The sequence below is a fragment of the Anopheles maculipalpis genome, chromosome 3RL (assembly GCF_943734695.1).
Source record: "Anopheles maculipalpis chromosome 3RL, idAnoMacuDA_375_x, whole genome shotgun sequence".
Taxonomy (NCBI): Eukaryota; Metazoa; Arthropoda; class Insecta; order Diptera; family Culicidae; genus Anopheles; species Anopheles maculipalpis.
Window position 1 is genome coordinate 52,112,130 of NC_064872.1, and position 18,731 is coordinate 52,130,860.

The 18,731-nt window shown below is 41.3% G+C and overlaps 1 protein-coding gene across 3 annotated transcripts in view; it reads left to right on the top strand.

Annotated features, from left to right (window-relative positions):
- LOC126562643 (band 7 protein AGAP004871) overlaps nucleotides 1–18,425 on the top strand; it is a 47,498-nt gene extending 29,073 nt beyond the window's left edge. For all 3 annotated transcript variants that reach the window (XM_050219202.1, XM_050219204.1, XM_050219203.1), the window contains exons 2-6: nucleotides 10,851–10,960; nucleotides 17,132–17,204; nucleotides 17,446–17,528; nucleotides 17,760–18,019; nucleotides 18,134–18,425. In XM_050219202.1, coding sequence (XP_050075159.1) covers nucleotides 10,851–10,960; nucleotides 17,132–17,204; nucleotides 17,446–17,528; nucleotides 17,760–18,019; nucleotides 18,134–18,425 — 818 coding nt within the window. The remainder of the gene's footprint in view (nucleotides 1–10,850; nucleotides 10,961–17,131; nucleotides 17,205–17,445; nucleotides 17,529–17,759; nucleotides 18,020–18,133) is intronic.
- Nucleotides 18,426–18,731: the final 306 nt, after the last annotated feature.

Sequence of the window (18,731 nt, forward strand, 5' to 3'; positions counted from 1 at the left end):
ATTGTATAGGGGTACAAATTTAGTGGTTCTTTGTACTTTGCATGGATCAATACGGTACGGTGTGCTGCGTTGTGCCGTGCTTTCAATATTTATATGATCACCTACCGCAAATCCCTTGTCATATTATGTAACACACAAAATAGGCTTACAATTGATCATGCCTGACGGGAAAATCCTCTTTGCAGTGTGCAGACGTGTAGATTTCGGTACATTTGTGCTGCGGGATGTTGGATTGCTTCATACAAGGTGAAATGAGAATTGAGAACCGCAAGAATATGTGTAATAGAAAACGTGACGGTTATTTTTGTGCGCTATCTGTTTTCTTTTTTTTTGCTTCTGGTAGCACATCTTTGTAGTGTGTAAGGTTTTCCGTCCACAAAGCGGTACATTTGTGCCTAGTCGTAGAAATCCTTCACGGATATGTATGGTGTGGCTGGGAATTGAATTTGAAATTGAATCTTCGCATCTTCTTGCACTAGCAAACATTTCCGAGGGCTTTTGTATAAGCCATGTTTGCGGTTGTGAAAAAATGCAATAAGGAAATATTTTTGTACAGAAAGATATGATGCGAATAAAGTTTATATATAACAGCGCTCATGACTTTTGTATCTTTCCGTTCTATTTTTAAATATTTTGTTTACACTCAAAATAGATCCATGTAAAGCACCAGGGTTATAGCAGGGTTATCTCTGATTGATTTTGCGCAAAATCTTTGTGTTTGTTCCCATACGAATTTTTTGTTAAACATCATCAACTGGAAACCCTGCAATTATGATACCAATACCATTGTTTTAAATTCAATCCTATTTTTGAATTTGTATGCTCCAGAATGTAATATTTTCAGTGCAATACAATCTACAATACAAGTCATGGAAAACAGCTTTACAAGCCTAAGTCCTTTGATCATAGCCTTTCTTAATCTCTTCGTTCGATTCGTTTATCACTTTGCAATTGATTCGATACGGAAATAAGGAAGGACTTTTATTACACATGGTGCCCTCCTGTAGCATTCGGTTACACGCTTCTCATTTCTTTCCTGACCCTTTTCTGAAGGAATCACTTTATTTGGTCCCGGCATGCCTGCGCTTTGATTCTGCTGCTGCCAAATCCTGATCGACATAGATTCTCTTTAGCTTTCTTTCTCGTGCTGTAAGGTGTTTTCCAGTTGTTGATCGATCAGCACACTGCACGTTGCTCTCTTTCTTTGTACATCACAACACTCTTTACAGTCATCTTTCGGGTCAACAATTAGTATAATCTTTGCTACACCTGCCATACAAAGGCTTTAGTCCTACTTCGTGGTTGTTTGTTGATATGACACTAAAGATTAATGAGTAAAATACAAAAAGTAAAAACAATTGAACTTACAATCAACACATTTCCAACATAGAAATGTCAAAAAGTACTTAAGATCACTCCGGTAAAGCTTCAATTATTGGTCTGTAGTATAACTTTTAATTTCTGCGTTTTTACTACTACGAGATTAAATTAAATTGTAGCACTCTTTTTTAAACTATATCTTGTATTATTTGTTCCTATTCAGTCGATTTCTTACTATCCTTTTAATATATGAAATTTTTTAATGAATTTGATGAATAGCAAGCTTGACAAATTTCGTCAATTTAAACACGACACAGGGACGCTACTGCCTGCCCTGCCCTTGTACACCAAGTAATGTATCCTCAAAGTGTTGCAGCTGCCCTAGACATTGGTGCCGCAATGCTACACTATACCAGCGCAGAACGAGACATACTTTAATTAAATTATCCCCATCATCGTGAGCCCCGAACAAATGCGCGGCGCAAAGAAGGAACAAGGAAATGCAAGGCAATACCGTACCATTTTGTCTTCATCAAGTTCGTTCGTCTTGTGATGAGAAGGCGTTTCAGGGGGGAGGGATGGACCCTGGCAGCCACTGGTCTGCTGTTGGCTCGTTCTAACGGACGGGTAATGCTTTTCCAGGCTAGTCAGTAATTAATTCAAATCTCCCTAATTACCGCAATTTGGCAACTTCGACCGTGTGCATGTGCGCACCACAAGGATGGGTGAAGTCACTCAAAAGTTGTGCGCATATTAACCGTACGTCGGGCAAGAGATTTGTTTGAAAGAACGTTTGATAGAAACAACCAGGCGCCTCCATAAACTGGTGTGGCTAATACTGTGCAGGAAATTGTAATGCTCACCAGAGTTGCCTCACAGCAATTGTAGCGCTCGGTAGGCGATCTGATTAATGGGTGCACATAAACCTGAACAGCAAACGGAAGAAGAAACCGTTTGCTAAATAAGGGGCTCCCGAGTGCCTGAGCAATTCTTCTTCTGCACACATCGCATAAATCAAGAAACTTTCACCAATTACAATGTCAAAATTTTAAATTTTCCTCATCAGCAGGCAAAAGATTTATCGCTGCCTGCGGCAACCAGCTTCAGGATAACGAGCGCTGGGAGCTGTGCATGAAAAGCGTACTTTCACTAGCCGAACCGAGGGAAATGGGTTGAAGAAAAATGAGCTTTCCGCTTCTTCGCACAAAATTTCACAGAAGCAGTTCCGGTTTGTGCCGATGATGAATGGAAATCTTCGCATCACTCGTTCGTTTTGTGCCCAGACATACCGAAAAGGGGTTGCTAGTCGGGGTCGGGTATTTAGAAAGTAGTCCAATTTGATGGATCACAACGTGGCATGTGGTAATAATGGTTCCGCTTTGAGGACATTGAGAAACCCTTGGCTGGGAGACATTATCCGGTAGATTCCGGTCTTTTGTGAAGGTTGTTCCGGTGCGATTACGCGCTTACAGTACGACCACCACCGACACTGCGCACAGCTAGATAAAGTTTTGTTTAGGTAACCGCAGCTGGAGGCAACCATAACTGTGCCAATGATTATGAATGATCGCGATAAGCATCAGAACTCGTTATGCATCGTTATTGGGCGTCACGAGAGCTGTGTTGTGTGTTATGGCTCCAGGGACAGGTTTTTGTCGCACGATTGGTTTAAAATAAGGCTTGTATCAACCAGCTCATTCTAGGCTATGGGAGCGATGGTCTGATATTGAGCTTGGGAAACAAGTAGCGGTGTGGAAAACAAGACTTACAGGCGACAGAAACTTAATTGATGTCTTTCACTCACAAATAACTCCATTACTGGCACAGCCTAGGATGTAACTTAGTGGCCTTGGAATGCAACGTATAATTATTGACTCGTGGTCAATGTAATGGAAGTATGGCAGCATGCGGAGAAGTGGTACGATAAAATTACTGACATGCAAGCTTCATAGTAGAAGGAATACTTTACGCCATTGAATTGTTATAAACGATGGTTAGTGTCCAGGCTTTTTCATGCTTGGCCTTAAACTACATGCCTTTAAAGCTAGCTAAATGGATTCATCACGCAGAGCGTTTTGGATATCATCACAAATGGACTTCTTTCTCAAATTCTTCTAAAGAATTTTTCTGAAGCTCTTCTAAAAAAATTGTTTTGTAAAAGCAGTATTTTAAAAATATTTTAATGGTTGGTAAATGGTGGTATTTTTGGTGGTATTTGGTAATGGTATTTTTAAAGGCTCCTGTTATAGTACACAGTATGAAGATTTGCTTATTGCATGTCAAGAACCTTAAGATAATAGGGTAAGTTGTTCTTGTGCTCAAACCCCGCCGATTGGCATGATTGTCACGAATCACGTAACATAGATTGGTTCGCATATACTTTCTTATCTTTAATTGACTGCTTTACAAACAGATTCCTTGCGAAGAATCGTGCCTTTCTTGAGACATGTGGTTGTAAAGGGTGTGCCAAGGAAATGGGAAACGCTTATCCGAAAGCACATACCATTCATCATTCGCCGCCATCATGGTGAAGGAAGCGACCAAACACCGACACACAAACCTAATGTGTCTCATTATCGCGTCGTGTCGATCTAACACCGTCCCTTCTAACGATAGCCAAAAGTGTCTCTCGTTATTCAGATTTCGGTGGCTCGACAGGCTCCGTCTCTTCCGTCTAATTAGGCTTCTAGTGCCCTTGGTGTGATCCCAAAGACAATCTTCAGTCCGGAAGGAATTTGGGCAACCTTCGCCAGCTCGCAGCAATCCCACAAGAGCGTTGTTTTGGGCGGTGATTTTGTGAATCCTATTAATTTCCCTCATCGCCGTAACGTTCTGTCCGTTGCCATTTGTGTCGTCCAGGGTGAGGAGAACAAATGACATTTGTTCTCCTCACCCTGGACGATCGTTGTCCACCTCGTTGTCGATCGACGAACGGTAAGCTGAGAGCACTTGAGTGGTCTACAGCCAAATGTTAGAAATGGTGGTAAAACGAGGATGTGTTCTATGCCACTGGGAGTTTCGGTACGGACGTAACGGCGTGACGACCATTTCTATGGGTAATATCATTTTAATTGCGTCTTCATTTACGTAATCTATGCTTGCGGAAGGCTCTCGTCCGTTCAACCACAATCGTCATTAAGCATATCAGAAGAAGGCAGAAGTTTGGTTTAATACCAATAAATCGGACGGTGTGATGTGAAAAATACCAACTGCTCCTTTATTGTACGTTGGCTGGACGATTCTAATTCCTTGTATATTTAGAATCTATAAGGGAAAAATTCGATAATTAACACATTGTTATTTATAACTCGCACCATAACCTGAGCCGTACGTACGAAGGACTCAGGTTTTTCATCCTAAAAGCTAGTTTGATAAATAAATTGTCTTGTACGTTGGATTTTGTTCATCTTGCAAGCTTGAGTCAAACCAAATCTGTTTCGAACAAATGATGTTTAATCTCTTTAGGATAAAATTTCCCAAATTTTGTATTTTTAAAAGTATTCATAACTTTGTCACTTGAAAAAGGTATTGAACGACAGTGTCATCCTGCTTCTAACCACTCTCTGAAAGGGTTCACAAGTGCTTGCAGTGACTGTGCCAAGCCATCGTACACATGCCAACGCGTTCGTTTCGTATCCCTGTGAATAATGTGAATCATGGGATGGGAAATGGAATTATGCTTTCTTGCATGAGATATGTATTTGCGATTGTACTAGCAGCTGAAAGGATTATCATCAGAAAACGGGAAAAGTTGAAAGGGTCTCGTCGTAGTCTCTCGTACTCGCCGTACTTTACCATTTGTTTGGACACCGTTCACACAGGTTCTGGGTAGGAAAGGGGTGCCGGCAAGGCAGGGCAAAAAAAAAAGCAAGTCCTCCAAGCTGGGTGCGGTTGGGCTTTGCAAGCAAGTCCCTCCTGCACTACACTCTTGATGCCTGTTTGCTCCAATTTTCTCAACGACCCACCCACACGGAGATCATGCGAAACAGTTTCTCGCACAAGAGAAATAGCTTTTATTCGTCAAATTCGAAGGCAAAGACACGAGTTTTCTTTTTCGCTGAACCGCACTGATCACTTACAGTGAAGGACTGCACGGTATGGGTTTTTATTTTTCTTTTGCTTTTCTGGGTAATAGATGTATAGCATCGCTTCTCGGATAAAAGGACTCCAAGCCAACAACTCTCAAAAACTCTCCCTAAGGTTGGCACGGGCAGAAACTTTGTGGAGCAAAGAAGGAAACGGAATCCCTTTGTTAACGTGCAACGCAATTTATTTACCTTTTCAATGAAACTGCGTAGAGAGGTTTCGTTCGTAAGCTATGTTTTTCGTATGGGAAATAAACATTGGACACATCTCTTCTAGGAGATCGAAACAGGTTTATAGATGATACAAATGCTGACACAACGCTTGGTGGGTGTACAAACCACCAGAGCGTTGTGTTTCCGATCGAAATCGGTGGTACAATGTATCACAAATTTTGGTATTGAAACTTGCAAAGACTGTTGTTAAACAGTTTCGTGTAACCTGATTAAAATGAATTAAATATTTGTGAAATCAATGAACAATTCCAAACCCAAAATGGGTTTGAAATTCTACCAATAAACAAAACCCGGGTGAGATTGCCATACTTATTCTTCTCCACATTGGCAGCGAGTAGCTGTAGAAACAAAATCTATTTGCAAACTCAAACAAATCTCACCCCGAAAGGCAATAGCTTGCATGCCGCGAAGTCATACCCATGTTGGCTGGTGGTGCGGTTGCAAAAGAAATGGCGCAAATAAATATGCCAAATAAACAGGGCTGCTAACAACCACCAACATGTGGGAGTAATTCATAGCCGATAAGTGAAGGAAAGGAAAGGAGTGCATGGCACTTGGCAGAGCCACTGCCACAAGCACATAATTCTCCGAGTGGTGTTGGTGGTGCTGAAATCCGAAGCTCACCAGGCAATGCAATCCGATAAAGTCTTGTGGCTTAAGAAGCGCGTGGATTGCAGAAGAACTAAGAAGGTTGTGGAAGAAAATGGAATTTCTACCACCGTCGCACTGGGGTCGCAAAAGACGAGCCATACGTGCATCGCGAGCCGTGTCTGGCAACGAGCGCTTTAAGCAAATGTTTGTTATTTCTGCAAGGCTAGCAGTGCTCGCTAGCAGATGGGTTGGTTGTTTAGTATTATTTTCTACTCGATGCAAAGAAGATTTCTGCAGTTTAGGATTGGATGGTGTGGCTTTAAAGCAAAGAGACATTATCTGACGACCTGGTTTATACGATATTGTATAGGCAAGGGTTTTGTACCATTAAGAGATAATAAAACTGTACCATTAGATTCTTTCAACTGCAAGAGAAATTAATGATAAAGATATTATTGTTGCGAGGTTATGTACTGACTAATAAATAGCTCAATTGGTGACTTTATGTTCGTTAAGCCCTTATACCCTCATTTTTATACACAAACACAACATCAACAGACACACTGTACAATCATAACCATAAACTACAAGCTACCAACCGTATTTGGCCCTCATTCGATACCATCTAAATCCGTGAATGCTTCCATCCAGCACCGTTTAATTCCAGCAAATTTGACCTGCCCCCCCCCCCAATCGAAAGCTCTAAATTATTGTACCATCAAAATTTCCATCCAAAACTAACTCATCTTTTCATCTCTTGCATACCGTTTTGTTTTTTTAGATGTTAAAATGAAAAACTCACTATTGCTCTACGGTAAGTGGTGACAGCCGGAAGGCGGACGGATAGGCGGAGACTCAGCCCTTAAAGCATGACTGTCATGACACCGCAAAAACCATGAAATGTGGTGAATGCATTGTGGGACAGTTTGTGGTACTTGCTTTGGTTGTACCAATTTTTTCTGCAGTGCTATTTTTCCAAAATTGTTACGATTCTTCTCTTTTCTCTCTGTCACCCCCGCAACTGACCATCGCTACCTCGGCTGTGTTGGGAATTTTCTCTGTGTCTGTGTCGTTTCGGTGGATGAAAACAAATAATCTTTTGCTAAATTAATCAACAAACAAAACAAACAAACAAAAAAAAAACTCATCTCGCGATCTTCTTCATCCACATCTGCCTCGGGGTTTCGGCGTACCATTATTCCGATATTGGCACAATTCGCATTGTCTGCAGGAAGTACGTACAAGTCTTATTATTCGCAGTAAACGTAGACACACCTTTGTTCAATAGTACTACTTGGTTGATTCCACTCTTCTTGTTCATCTTCTTGTTCTTGTTCTTCTTCTTCTACTTCTTCCTCTTCTTCGAATCCTTGCATTATATTATGTCCCCGTTTTGTCCCGTGCATACAACCCGTGTCTTAATTTACACTTTTTTCACACCGCTCTTACCGTCCGAACGAACGTGTTACGATCGACTCCAGCACACCAATCCACATAGTTTATAGCACCAATAACGTGAATAACAACGTGCATGACAACTACAATCCCAGTGTGTTTTTCAGTTGTCACGTAATATTTACCCTATATGTATGTGTTGTACGATTTAGTTGTACTATTGCGTTTCACACAACGTGAATAATGTTTACTGGATTACACATTAATGATAATTAAGATTAAATTTATTTGGTTCAATTCATAACATAAAATTCATAACATAAAAATGGTCATTTTTATTTATTGCATGGTAGTTTGTAGCTTTCTCAAAATTACAAGTTAATGTTTTTATATGTGTCTTTACGATAATAATGCACCAAAATTTTCAACATCTTTTTGTTGTTGCCACACGAATAAAATTACGATAATAAAAAAACCTAATAAATGCAATTTGATTCAAAATAGTTTTAAGTGATTGCGTTTTTACACTATACACAATTTATTTTTGCAACTCAGCACTTTTGTGCAGAAGAAGTTTTATTAAAAGAAGTGTCGAGTTTAGGCTTATAATTTTCAAAAAGATTTTTTTGATTCAATAAAGCGATCCTTTAATGCCTCATTCTAATCAATAATAAACTAACAAAAATGCCAAGCGCATATGTAAATGCTCCTAATAACTTTAAACGGCGAAACGGCTTTAAAATCTAAGTAACTTCTTATACCACTTAATCGTGCAATTGTTGCGAAAATATCAATTGCATGCTTTTAAAGCGTACCTTTTGCTTCGCAGTAATTGACAGTAAATTACATCATTTGATAGTCATTTCCTGTGCAGGTAGTAAAGTTCGTGGCGTAAGTTAATTGCAGCTTTAAACAGGGACTTTACGCTGCTACTATTGTCAAATAAACTCACAGTTATTACTCCAAAACTCTATTTTCTTTTTGGGTTTCTGACTGTTTTCGAAAGCGGCATCACTTGCCGCCGGGCTCAATTATGAGAATTTTATGAAAATTTACGGTGCGAGTCCTATTGCCCGCTGCTTTCATTGCGTGCTATGATGCGAGTGATGGGCGAAGCGTCTCTCGTGTTTATATTACGCAGAGTGGCAGTACTTCGGACGAGAATGGTCGTTAAATGAACGTCTTGTGAAGCCCTATCAGGGCGTCAGGGGATAAAGAGGAATTCGAAGATGCACGAAGTATTTCATTTAATTTACCGTGAACCATTTTTCCTTTTTTTTTGTTTGCGTATTATTGTTTGAAAGCAAATTGTGTCCAAAGTACAGTATTTTGGTATTAAAGCTTCCTGGCGGTGCTTTAACTTTTCATGTCCACGTGATTCCTTTGGCTGGCCAGAAATTCAACAGTGACGTCCTTTATTGTGCAAAAAAAAAAAAAAAAGGAAAGATTCCTTTGAAGTGGATTGAGATTATTTGTAGAAATGTTAATTGCGTATTTCGATATTCGATTTACGATACTTTGCGGTCTGTTCCATTAGTCTTGCTAAATTATTTCGTAAAGCAGACTAAGAAGACTAATGCTTTTTATAGCGTGCAGTAGTAGTACGAGCATTTTGCTATCGATCATCAATACGAGCCAGCATAGAACTTACGCCATCCACGCGGCAGCTTTCGTTTACTTTGGAAATTAAATTCTGTTTATCTTTGTGGCAACTTTCTGCCGCTGTGGCCGTTTCTAAGCTGGTCGTCTCTTGTCGTTAAGTCAAAACACACCAGTAAAAAGCGGTCAACGTTAAAGTTTTGCTCTTTTGTCGCCCCAAACGGAATGATACGAATCGGCACTGGATGATGCAACGGTGTCTATGCAAACAAACGTTTTTCAGCGGTTTTTTTGGGGTATAATGGCGATTTGTGTGTGGAGAGAGTGGGCGGAAGGTGCTGGTCTAAACATAAATCCACTTTTCTTGCAGCGGCAGCAACTGAGCTCAACTTTTCATAGTGCACAGTGCCACATGTACACAGCTACACAAACTGTTAAACGCAGGCAAAGCGGGATAAAAACTCCTGGTGCCGTGTTGTGCGGTTTGCATACTTTTAGGAGTGATTTACTGCTGTACAGTAAGGAAAGCGTAAAAAGTTTCAATTCCTGTTTGATGTTTGCTTTTGCTTTTGTTTGGCAATGAATTATGGGTGTGTCGGTATGATCTAGGAATAGAAACAATAACAAAGGGCGGCAAAGATATAAGAAGAAGAAAAAAAAAACACAATACAAACGTAATACGTTAACTCGTTTAGAGTAATGCTTTTTAAAGCATGTATTTAAGGACACAAAGATGGCGCAGAACGTTTAGTGTAGAGCCAACGGGGATGGAGAGATATCAGCATTTTTAAAGCTTTACCCATAGTGCCTTACAATAAAGTAAACCTTAATTTGTTCAGTTTGAGTGGTAATTGTAGCAAAACTTTCCGGATTTTATGTACCAGTTTAGTAGCTCAACCAGTATCCTGATTAAACATAGTGTCCAATTTGGTTACTTAGTATAGTTTAGTATGAATTTTGAAAAAAAAGTCGATACTTTGCATAACATTGTTTGAAAGTAATACTCAACCGTATTGAAACGAAAATGCCATTAAACTTATTATAGAGTGTTCGTTTAGAAACATTTGCATAACATCATTATTGCAGCAGTTAAGCAACCTCGCAAACTGTTATTTTTGTTGCAATAAACCCGCTGGTGGTGTGACAGATCCAATCAACGAAAGTGACCGATTGTAAAGTCAGCGCAACATGTTACACCTCTGGCATTATCTTACGCAAAAACACTTGTCACACATGCGACCATTTGCCGTACCAGCAACGTGACAGGCTGGGTGTGAACCATCGCCTTGTAGCAATTACCCGCTCGAAATGGCTGAGTGGTAAAAACGATGTCCTGGTAGTGAAGCGGCAGCCGTAGTACAAGTTTTTCGAAAGAACAACCACACCAGCCAATGCGAATGGCGGAAAATCTAATAAAAGTTTTTCACTTTACGTTTGGCTGCCAACGCACGTATTCACGGGTGTGTGTGTGTGTGTGTGTGTGTGTGTGTGTGTGAACCACCACCAATCCTCAACGGTTTCTTGCGCTATTCGTACCACATCTTAACCTCTTTCTTTGTATCGACGCCATTCTCGCCTTGTCGGCCCTTTCTAGTTGACTCACACTGTTCCTGTACTATCTTTCAGCCGAGGATGACACGAACGGCGAAGCATCGACCTGTGGCCGTATCCTGATATTTCTATCCTGGGTGCTCGTCGTCCTGACGATGCCGTTCAGCCTGCTCGTCTGCTTCAAGGTAAGAATCTCTGTATGGCTTCAACAAATTTCGACCAAATTTTCCACTATCGTTCCCAACTCAACCAGTCCGATGCGACCGAGACCGACACGTGGGAACGCAGGAAAGGGAATCAAATTTAAATTTTGGACCGTATTCAGTCCTTCATGGTGTTTGCATATCACTGCATACATACACACGCACACAAAAACACAAGCACACGCTTGTTTCCCAACACGACGACACATACGCACGTGTTATCTGCAGGACCGACCGTGTAAACCGCAAAAAGCGCCCTGATGGTGGAAAACTAGACGGGAAATTGCTCTCATTTTGAGAGCTTCCATCCATTTTTCCCAGCCCCAAAAGCTTCCACTGTCGCTAACTAACCAACCCGTGCGCGTACCGAACGGGGTAGCAGCACCGCACCCCGTCGGGTGGACTGGCTAAATGAAGTGTGAACTTAAATAAAGTGACGGACGATGTGAATATGAAAATACCGCCCCGAACCGGCAAACAATTTCATTCTTGCCAAACCACTACTGTCGATGGAGTGCCGCTACTTCCCTGGCCAGAATGGAAAGAAAAGAAAACAAACCAATGCTTTATGGGCGCGAATAATGCACGCGAATAAAATGGTTCGAGGCGCTCTAGGGCGGAAACTCGAATCATTGTGTCGGTAATGGAAATGTGTATGTACGTGTGCGTGTGTAATGAAACGATGTGTAGAAGACAGACCGCAGGCTGATTGTGCAACAGATTTATTGACTTAAGATGAATGATTCGGTAGACACAAAAAAAACCCCCAAGCTGTCTCAACATAATGATGGGGTTTAAAATATGAATTGTAAAACAGAGTGTAGAGAATGAAATCCAATTAGGGAGAGAACAATGTGTTGAATTTTGACGTACTATGTACTGCTTTTTTGCCTTCGGTGAGTTGTGTTCATGATAATTTTTGTATTAAATGGCATCGTTTCTGTAAGCAGTTGAAGAAAAAGCCATGATGAGAATTTATTTATTTATTGATTTCTTTATAAGTATGAAGGCTTGAAGCTGTGTTCTAAGCCTGGTAGAGATAGTTATTGAATTTTAAATGTCGTATAGAATCAATATAAAAACAACTATTTTATGTACTGCTCTGAATTGCAAAACCCAGTAAGGATCGCAGTAATCCAACGATTTATAGACCAATAAGCCTGCTGAGTTGCCTTGCAAAGATTTTTGAGAAGCTTATCGAAAAACGCTTAAACCCTCATGTACACACCCAGAATTTAATTGCGCAATATTAATTCGGATTCCCAAAAAGGCTTGTCCACTACGGGTCAGTTAATCAAGTTAACAGAAACAGTGAAAAATCAACGTTGCCTCAAAAAATCAACTGGGTTTGCTTCTTGACCTCGAAAAAGCGTTTGACAGGCGGCATTGTGGACTTGTCTATAAACTTGTTAATCTGAACTATCCAGCAAAAGATATCCTTTTGATCGACTCTTGCCTTTCAAACCGACATTGTCAAGTACAAGTTAAATCGTCCCTTTCTGATCCTTTTAAACCCCTAACGGGCTTGCCGCAAGGTAGTGTTTTATCTCCGTCACTTTTCAACATATTTACGTCAGATATTCCTAAAATCAATTCTGTCAAACGTTTTGCATTTGCGGATGATTTTGCTCCTCCGCTCGCAAACCCGCAACTATTATTTGAAACTTAAACCTTGGAATCAAGAAATATGTTGCCTATTGCAGCGCGTGGAAGCTTTAAAATGAACGAAAGCAAAACAGAATCGATATTTTTTCCTGATTCACTAGTCGAAGGCCTAACAAGATGTGAATATGTAAAATATCTAGGAGTTTATTTAGACAAAAGATTGCCATTTAACAATCACATTGGGCCAAAAACTCATTGAAGGGGAAAAGGTTATGAAATCGCTTTACTGTTTTATAAACAAAAACTCAAAGTTAAACTCAAAAAATCAGTTATTACTTTACAAAATAACAATCAGACCCATCGTTCTATACGCGTCACCCGTATGGGGAAGCTATGTTCTGTCACACATAAAGAAATTGCAAGTACTGCAAAATAAATGTATAAAACGAATTCTCAACCTACCCTCGTCGCATAGCACAGTTGATATTCATAGAATTTCAAATTTGCCGTTCTTTGATGAATTTATCAGAAACTGCAAGTATAAACATAATTTAAGAAGAATTAACCTCACGCCAAGGCAAAGGAGTGCAGTCCTGTGAATTATTAGAAACGTGAATAATTTTTTTGATCTATTATCTTCCTTTTTGCTCTAAGCAATTTTTTTTTTCTATTTCTTTAGTGTAAGGTAAGATTTCCGTAAGCATAAAATAGTTTTAATTGTGATTTGTTAGTTATAAATACGTTTTTCTAAGATCGGTTAAACCTAGGTTAAACTTTAAAAAATGTCATTACCAGGGTTTTTTTGTCGAAATTTTTCCCAAAGGTGAAAGTCTCAAAAATTTACAACTGATAACCGCATCAAATGGCTTCGCCCAACACAGTTTTCAAATGTATTGAGTTAAGGTACATAGGTATGAGATACGAGGATACCAGCACCAATGGTAAACATATAATGTAAAATGAAATCCATCGAATAAATTCTACTACTACTACTACTATTACTACTACTACTATCTTTAATAAAAAAGTAAAACTTTAATCAAAAAGTAATAATCTTTCTGTTTTTAAATACAAGTACTGACATGAAGTATTGTCTCTCCTAGTCAGGAAATTTGGACTGAGCGAAGAGTGAAAACCAGACCGGCATGCTCTGACTAACTTGCCTAATTTAATTCTTCCAACTGATACCAGCAGTACCTATCGAATTTTAGATGACAAAGGAGAGTTTGTTGCTTTAATCGATCACCGCAAGATAATGGCTAAAGAAGTAGAAATATTGCCAATTGTGATTGCATTTTTGCAAACAATTACAGGTATTCTTTATTCAAAACAAAGTTGTTCACCTGTCTTCCTCCCCAAGGTATTTCCGCACGGGTTTTCCCTATGGGGGGTTGCTCCCACGCTGCGTGGTTTTTCACCAAAGAACAAATTAAACTAACTAAGTATAACTAATTAAAAACCAAGTGTAATTGCGACACTGCTAGTTTTCTTTCGATGCGTACACCGCTTGTGATATCTTCGTCCTCAACTGACGTCAGCACGATTAGCGTCCCGAAGTGATGTCCTCTAAAAGTGAGGCTTCTTCCGCTGGGGTAAGCGACCGCCTCCTCTCGGTGTTAGAAAACTCGAGGACTTTGTGCGTTTCTCCAACTCTCCAATTTCTCCTCCTCTCTCGAGCATTGGCCCAACGATTCCTCCTGGAGCGAATCAAATCCGCCGTTGATGGAGGCTCTCGACGGCGGCGTCTCCTTCCGGGAGGAACAGGTGGTAGTGTTCCCTCCCTGACCCTTGCTCTCCGTACCCTCTGCATGTAGATTCGGCGCTCATGCCGAAGTCGCAACGCTGCGAGCTGACCGATGGCCGTGCTGCTCGTGCCTCGTTGAGCCGTCTTGTGATGTCTAGCAAGATCTTCTCTTCGATTTCCACGGCAAAGAGAGCAGCTGCACTGTCCAGCCCAACCTCGTCATTCTCTGTTGAGGCAGCATTCGTGTTCCCGCTTACTATCGTCAATTGTGATTGCATCAATCAATTTCAATGTGATTTACATGTTCTTCTTGACTTAACGACCTTCTTAGGTCACGCCAGCCATCGAATGACTTACTAGACTTGCTGATAACCACGTAGTTGGATAGTTAGTCTTCACTACTTGGAATCGGTCCGAATAACTCCAGCAAACCGGTGGAAGGAATCGTAGTGTGTATTATAATAATTTCATTTTAACCACTGTCGAGATTGTTTAAATAGTTGAAATAAAAAAAACACCAATGATATTATCAATCGCTTCGCCTTCTACTGAGCTCCACAGTATCCAACCCACTAGTGATTGAAAACTTCAAATCGCTATTAGAGACAGGCTCTAAGTGCAAAATCATGAAATTATATCATGATGTTGTATCTCTCCAGGCAAACCCTAGTACCATTAAAGCAATAAACCGCCCTTCTTTCCCAGAGTCCTTCAATTCCCTTTTAGTAGTCGACACCTCCATGCGAGAGGACACGAAGAACACTCCAAATTATGTGCCCAGCATTTTTGTGGATAAGTGTGGCCATCCAAATCCTCAACAGTACTATAAAAGCGGATCCTCTTCGGAGGCGGGCACGGGCTTCGGTGTTTTTAACACATGCACCGAAGCTTTCCACTATGTAGTTGAGCTGGCTGCTATTTTGTACGCACTGCACATGATAAGCGCGAATCCTCCGGACCAGTATTTTATATTTACTGATAATCTCAGCGCTATCGAAGCACTAAAATCCGTCGAGGCATTAAAGAGCTCTGATTACTTTATGCAAAAAATAATGAATATTCTAAGCTCTTTGTTCAATAAGGCATTTTGAATATCGCTTATATAGCTGCCTGCTCCTTGCGGGATCCCCGGCAATGAAAAAGCGGACTCCTTGGCCAAACGAGGTGCCTCCGATGGCAGCATTTTTGAGAGGTCGATTCCCCCTCACGAGTTTCTTCGCACCCCACAACAGCTGTGCATGGCCCGCTGGCAGAGCATGTGAGATGAGGACGAATTCGGGAGGTTCCTGCACTCCATCTCACCACAGGTATCCCTGCGCCCCTGGTTTCGCGAGCTCCCGGTATCCCGCGAGCTTATGTCGAGCCATTATGCGATGAGTGCACATCTTCAATGGAGGAGGGTCGTATCTGGCGACCTTGTCGATAGCTGAATGTCTGGTTTCGATTATGCAGTAACCTTACAGGGTTAATGTGGCTGTCGGCTCCTTGCGTTTTGCTGGCGTCAGGATCGTCAGCGACAACATTAGATCACTGAACCCATTGAATAAGGTTTGGACGACGTGTAGTTGTGACTGGAGGCTTTACTGTTGGCGGAATGTGTGAGTTGGACGCTACTGTAGCTTCACAAAGTTGAAGAGGCTTTTGGACTCGTGCTTTCTGCGGATGGTGGGGCCGCCAGTCATAACATGCTAATGCTGGCAACTATATGGTGTGGTGAACACCAAGAAGTATCCACAATAAAAGGGATTTTCTTGGGAGCCAATTGTTAGTCTCCACGGCACGATACTCCAAACAGGCGCTAGCCCCTTAGCAGACATAGAGAGGACAACTTTAGAACCATACCTGGCAGCAACGACAACTAGAACTGAGCTCTCCCGGGATATTGGTGCATTTGAAATGAGGGAGAATTCAGCCCTCAAAATAGGATATAAGTTTAATGAACTGTTATGCTAGATATAAGATAAGATTTCAAGGAATACGGACTGGCCATCATTACGAAATAATAAAAAAATGATAAAGAAAATGTTTCATACTTTTGATGTATATTTTATGTTACATGCTGTTAGTTCAGACTCAACGAAATAAAATAGTTTATGCATGGACCATAGAGACAGTGGAAAATATTTCAGGATTTTAGGATAGTGTTATCATTGAGATTATTAGTATAATTTTGAATTGAAAATCGTGTATAGCAGTTATGCTACATTATGTTCTGAAGGTAAAAACAGATGGATGCAAGTTGGACGCTTTGATGCGAGTTTGGAGTTAGTTCAACAAATCCACAAATCCACCAACCAACAAATTTCTGTAAAATGACATAATATGTTTGTAACTTCAATAGAAATACTTTGAATTTGGATATTTATATTGATAAATAACAAGGAAGAGTTGTTACATGTAGCCAAACATATTTCATATGTATTTTTGTTGTATTTAACTTTACAATACAGCATGAAAATCCTAAAGAATCACACTTTGAGTTAGGTAAAAAAAAGGTAAATTAAGCAAGTGAATTCTATTATTATCAAGCCTCAGAATGCATCAAGCTTTGCTTATAACTGGGGCTGAAAATGTTGCTATTTTTAACCGTGTTTTTACCGTGTACCGGATAGTGTTGACATCTTTAAAAGTAACCCATCAAGTGTATCATTTATGGACAAATTGCAGCTATTTTCAATTAGATAGTGGCTTGAAATTAAGAAGCCTGTCTGTTTCATTCGCGCGGGTAATTTGGGAATAATTTAAGCCGACCATTACACCTTCTGCTTTTACTTACCCGTTCTGCTCTTTCCTTTGTCGTGCAGGTCGTGCAGGAATACGAACGAGCCGTAATATTCCGATTAGGTCGTCTGATGCAAGGAGGCGCCAAAGGACCAGGTAAATTACCCGGAACAATTTTCCACCACGCGTTTTTTTCCCTCAGCTGCCCATTGCCAACGGTGCTTGCTCAGTGCTTGCTCAGAGCATTTGGCACGGGTGACAAGAAAAAGGCGAAGGTTTTTCCTCCGCGGAAGTACTTAGCATATTAATTGATTCACACCTTAATTGTATTTTCCCGTGTTTCTTTTGCATTCGTTTGTTTTTTTGTTTCTTCCATCCCATTGTGCGTTCATCGTAGGTATCTTCTTCATACTGCCATGCATCGATGCATACGCGCGTGTTGATCTGCGAACGCGAACGTACGATGTACCACCGCAAGAGGTAAGTAGCGCAGTTTGTATCCATCGGGACGTGTTACGCCAATGCAACAGATAACTCTGATTGGTGATCCGTATCAGGAAGTACCTTGTTTACTGATTCCATTTTCATCTCATTCCTTATCTTCCCTTTGATCTGGGTCTGTGCGTTGGTGCTGGGTTGGTCTCGTTTTTCACACCTTCGTTGCACCAAACACCCGCCAAACGTCGACTTATGGTGACCTCTTCCGGAAAGGTCTTGACGAAGGACAGCGTCACCGTGTCGGTAGATGCCGTGGTGTACTATCGTGTGTCGAACGCCACAGTTTCGATCGCCAATGTTGAGAATGCGCATCACTCGACCCGCCTGCTGGCCCAGACCACGCTTCGCAACACGATGGGTACCCGGCATCTGCACGAAATTCTCAGCGAACGAATGACAATCTCGGGCAGCATGCAGCTCTCGCTAGACGAAGCGACCGAAGCGTGGGGCATTAAGGTGGAGCGCGTCGAGATGTAAGTACTTTCTAAGCCACTAGCCATTGGTCTCTGATCCGATGATGGATTCCCTTTTCGATTTCTGTCAATGTTACTTTCCTTTTTTCCAACTTCCATTCAAAACAACCACAGCAAGGACGTGCGTCTGCCGGTACAGCTGCAACGTGCGATGGCGGCAGAAGCGGAAGCCGCCCGAGAAGCTCGCGCCAAGGTGATTGCGGCAGAGGGCGAGCAGAAAGCTTCGCGGGCACTCCGGGAAGCGTCGGAGGTGATCGGAGACTCACCGGCCGCTTTGCAGCTACGCTACCTCCAAACGCTGAACACGATCTCGGCGGAAAAGAACTCGACCATCGTATTTCCGCTACCGATCGATATACTGACGTACTTCATGAAATCGAAGGAGGCATTCGTGCCGAACGCGTAAGCCTGTTTCGTTGGGCGTTCAAATTACAATCTCATCTCCCTTTTTGCCTTTGCCAGCATTCTGTCACCATCCACATTCACTCTTCAGCATTGTTGTCGCATTGTTGCAGCTTTTGGTAGCGTTACATTTCAATCAATCGTATCCACAACACTGCACGGCTGCTGTTTACATAAAGGATCACCAAAGCTCCTCTTCTCTATCACGAACCATCAATGGCGGGATATTGATTCTTTTGATAGGAAACGTTACGCTTCGCACTGGTAGTTTGGTATTACGTTTAGACAGAGGTTTGCTTACATCAGCCTA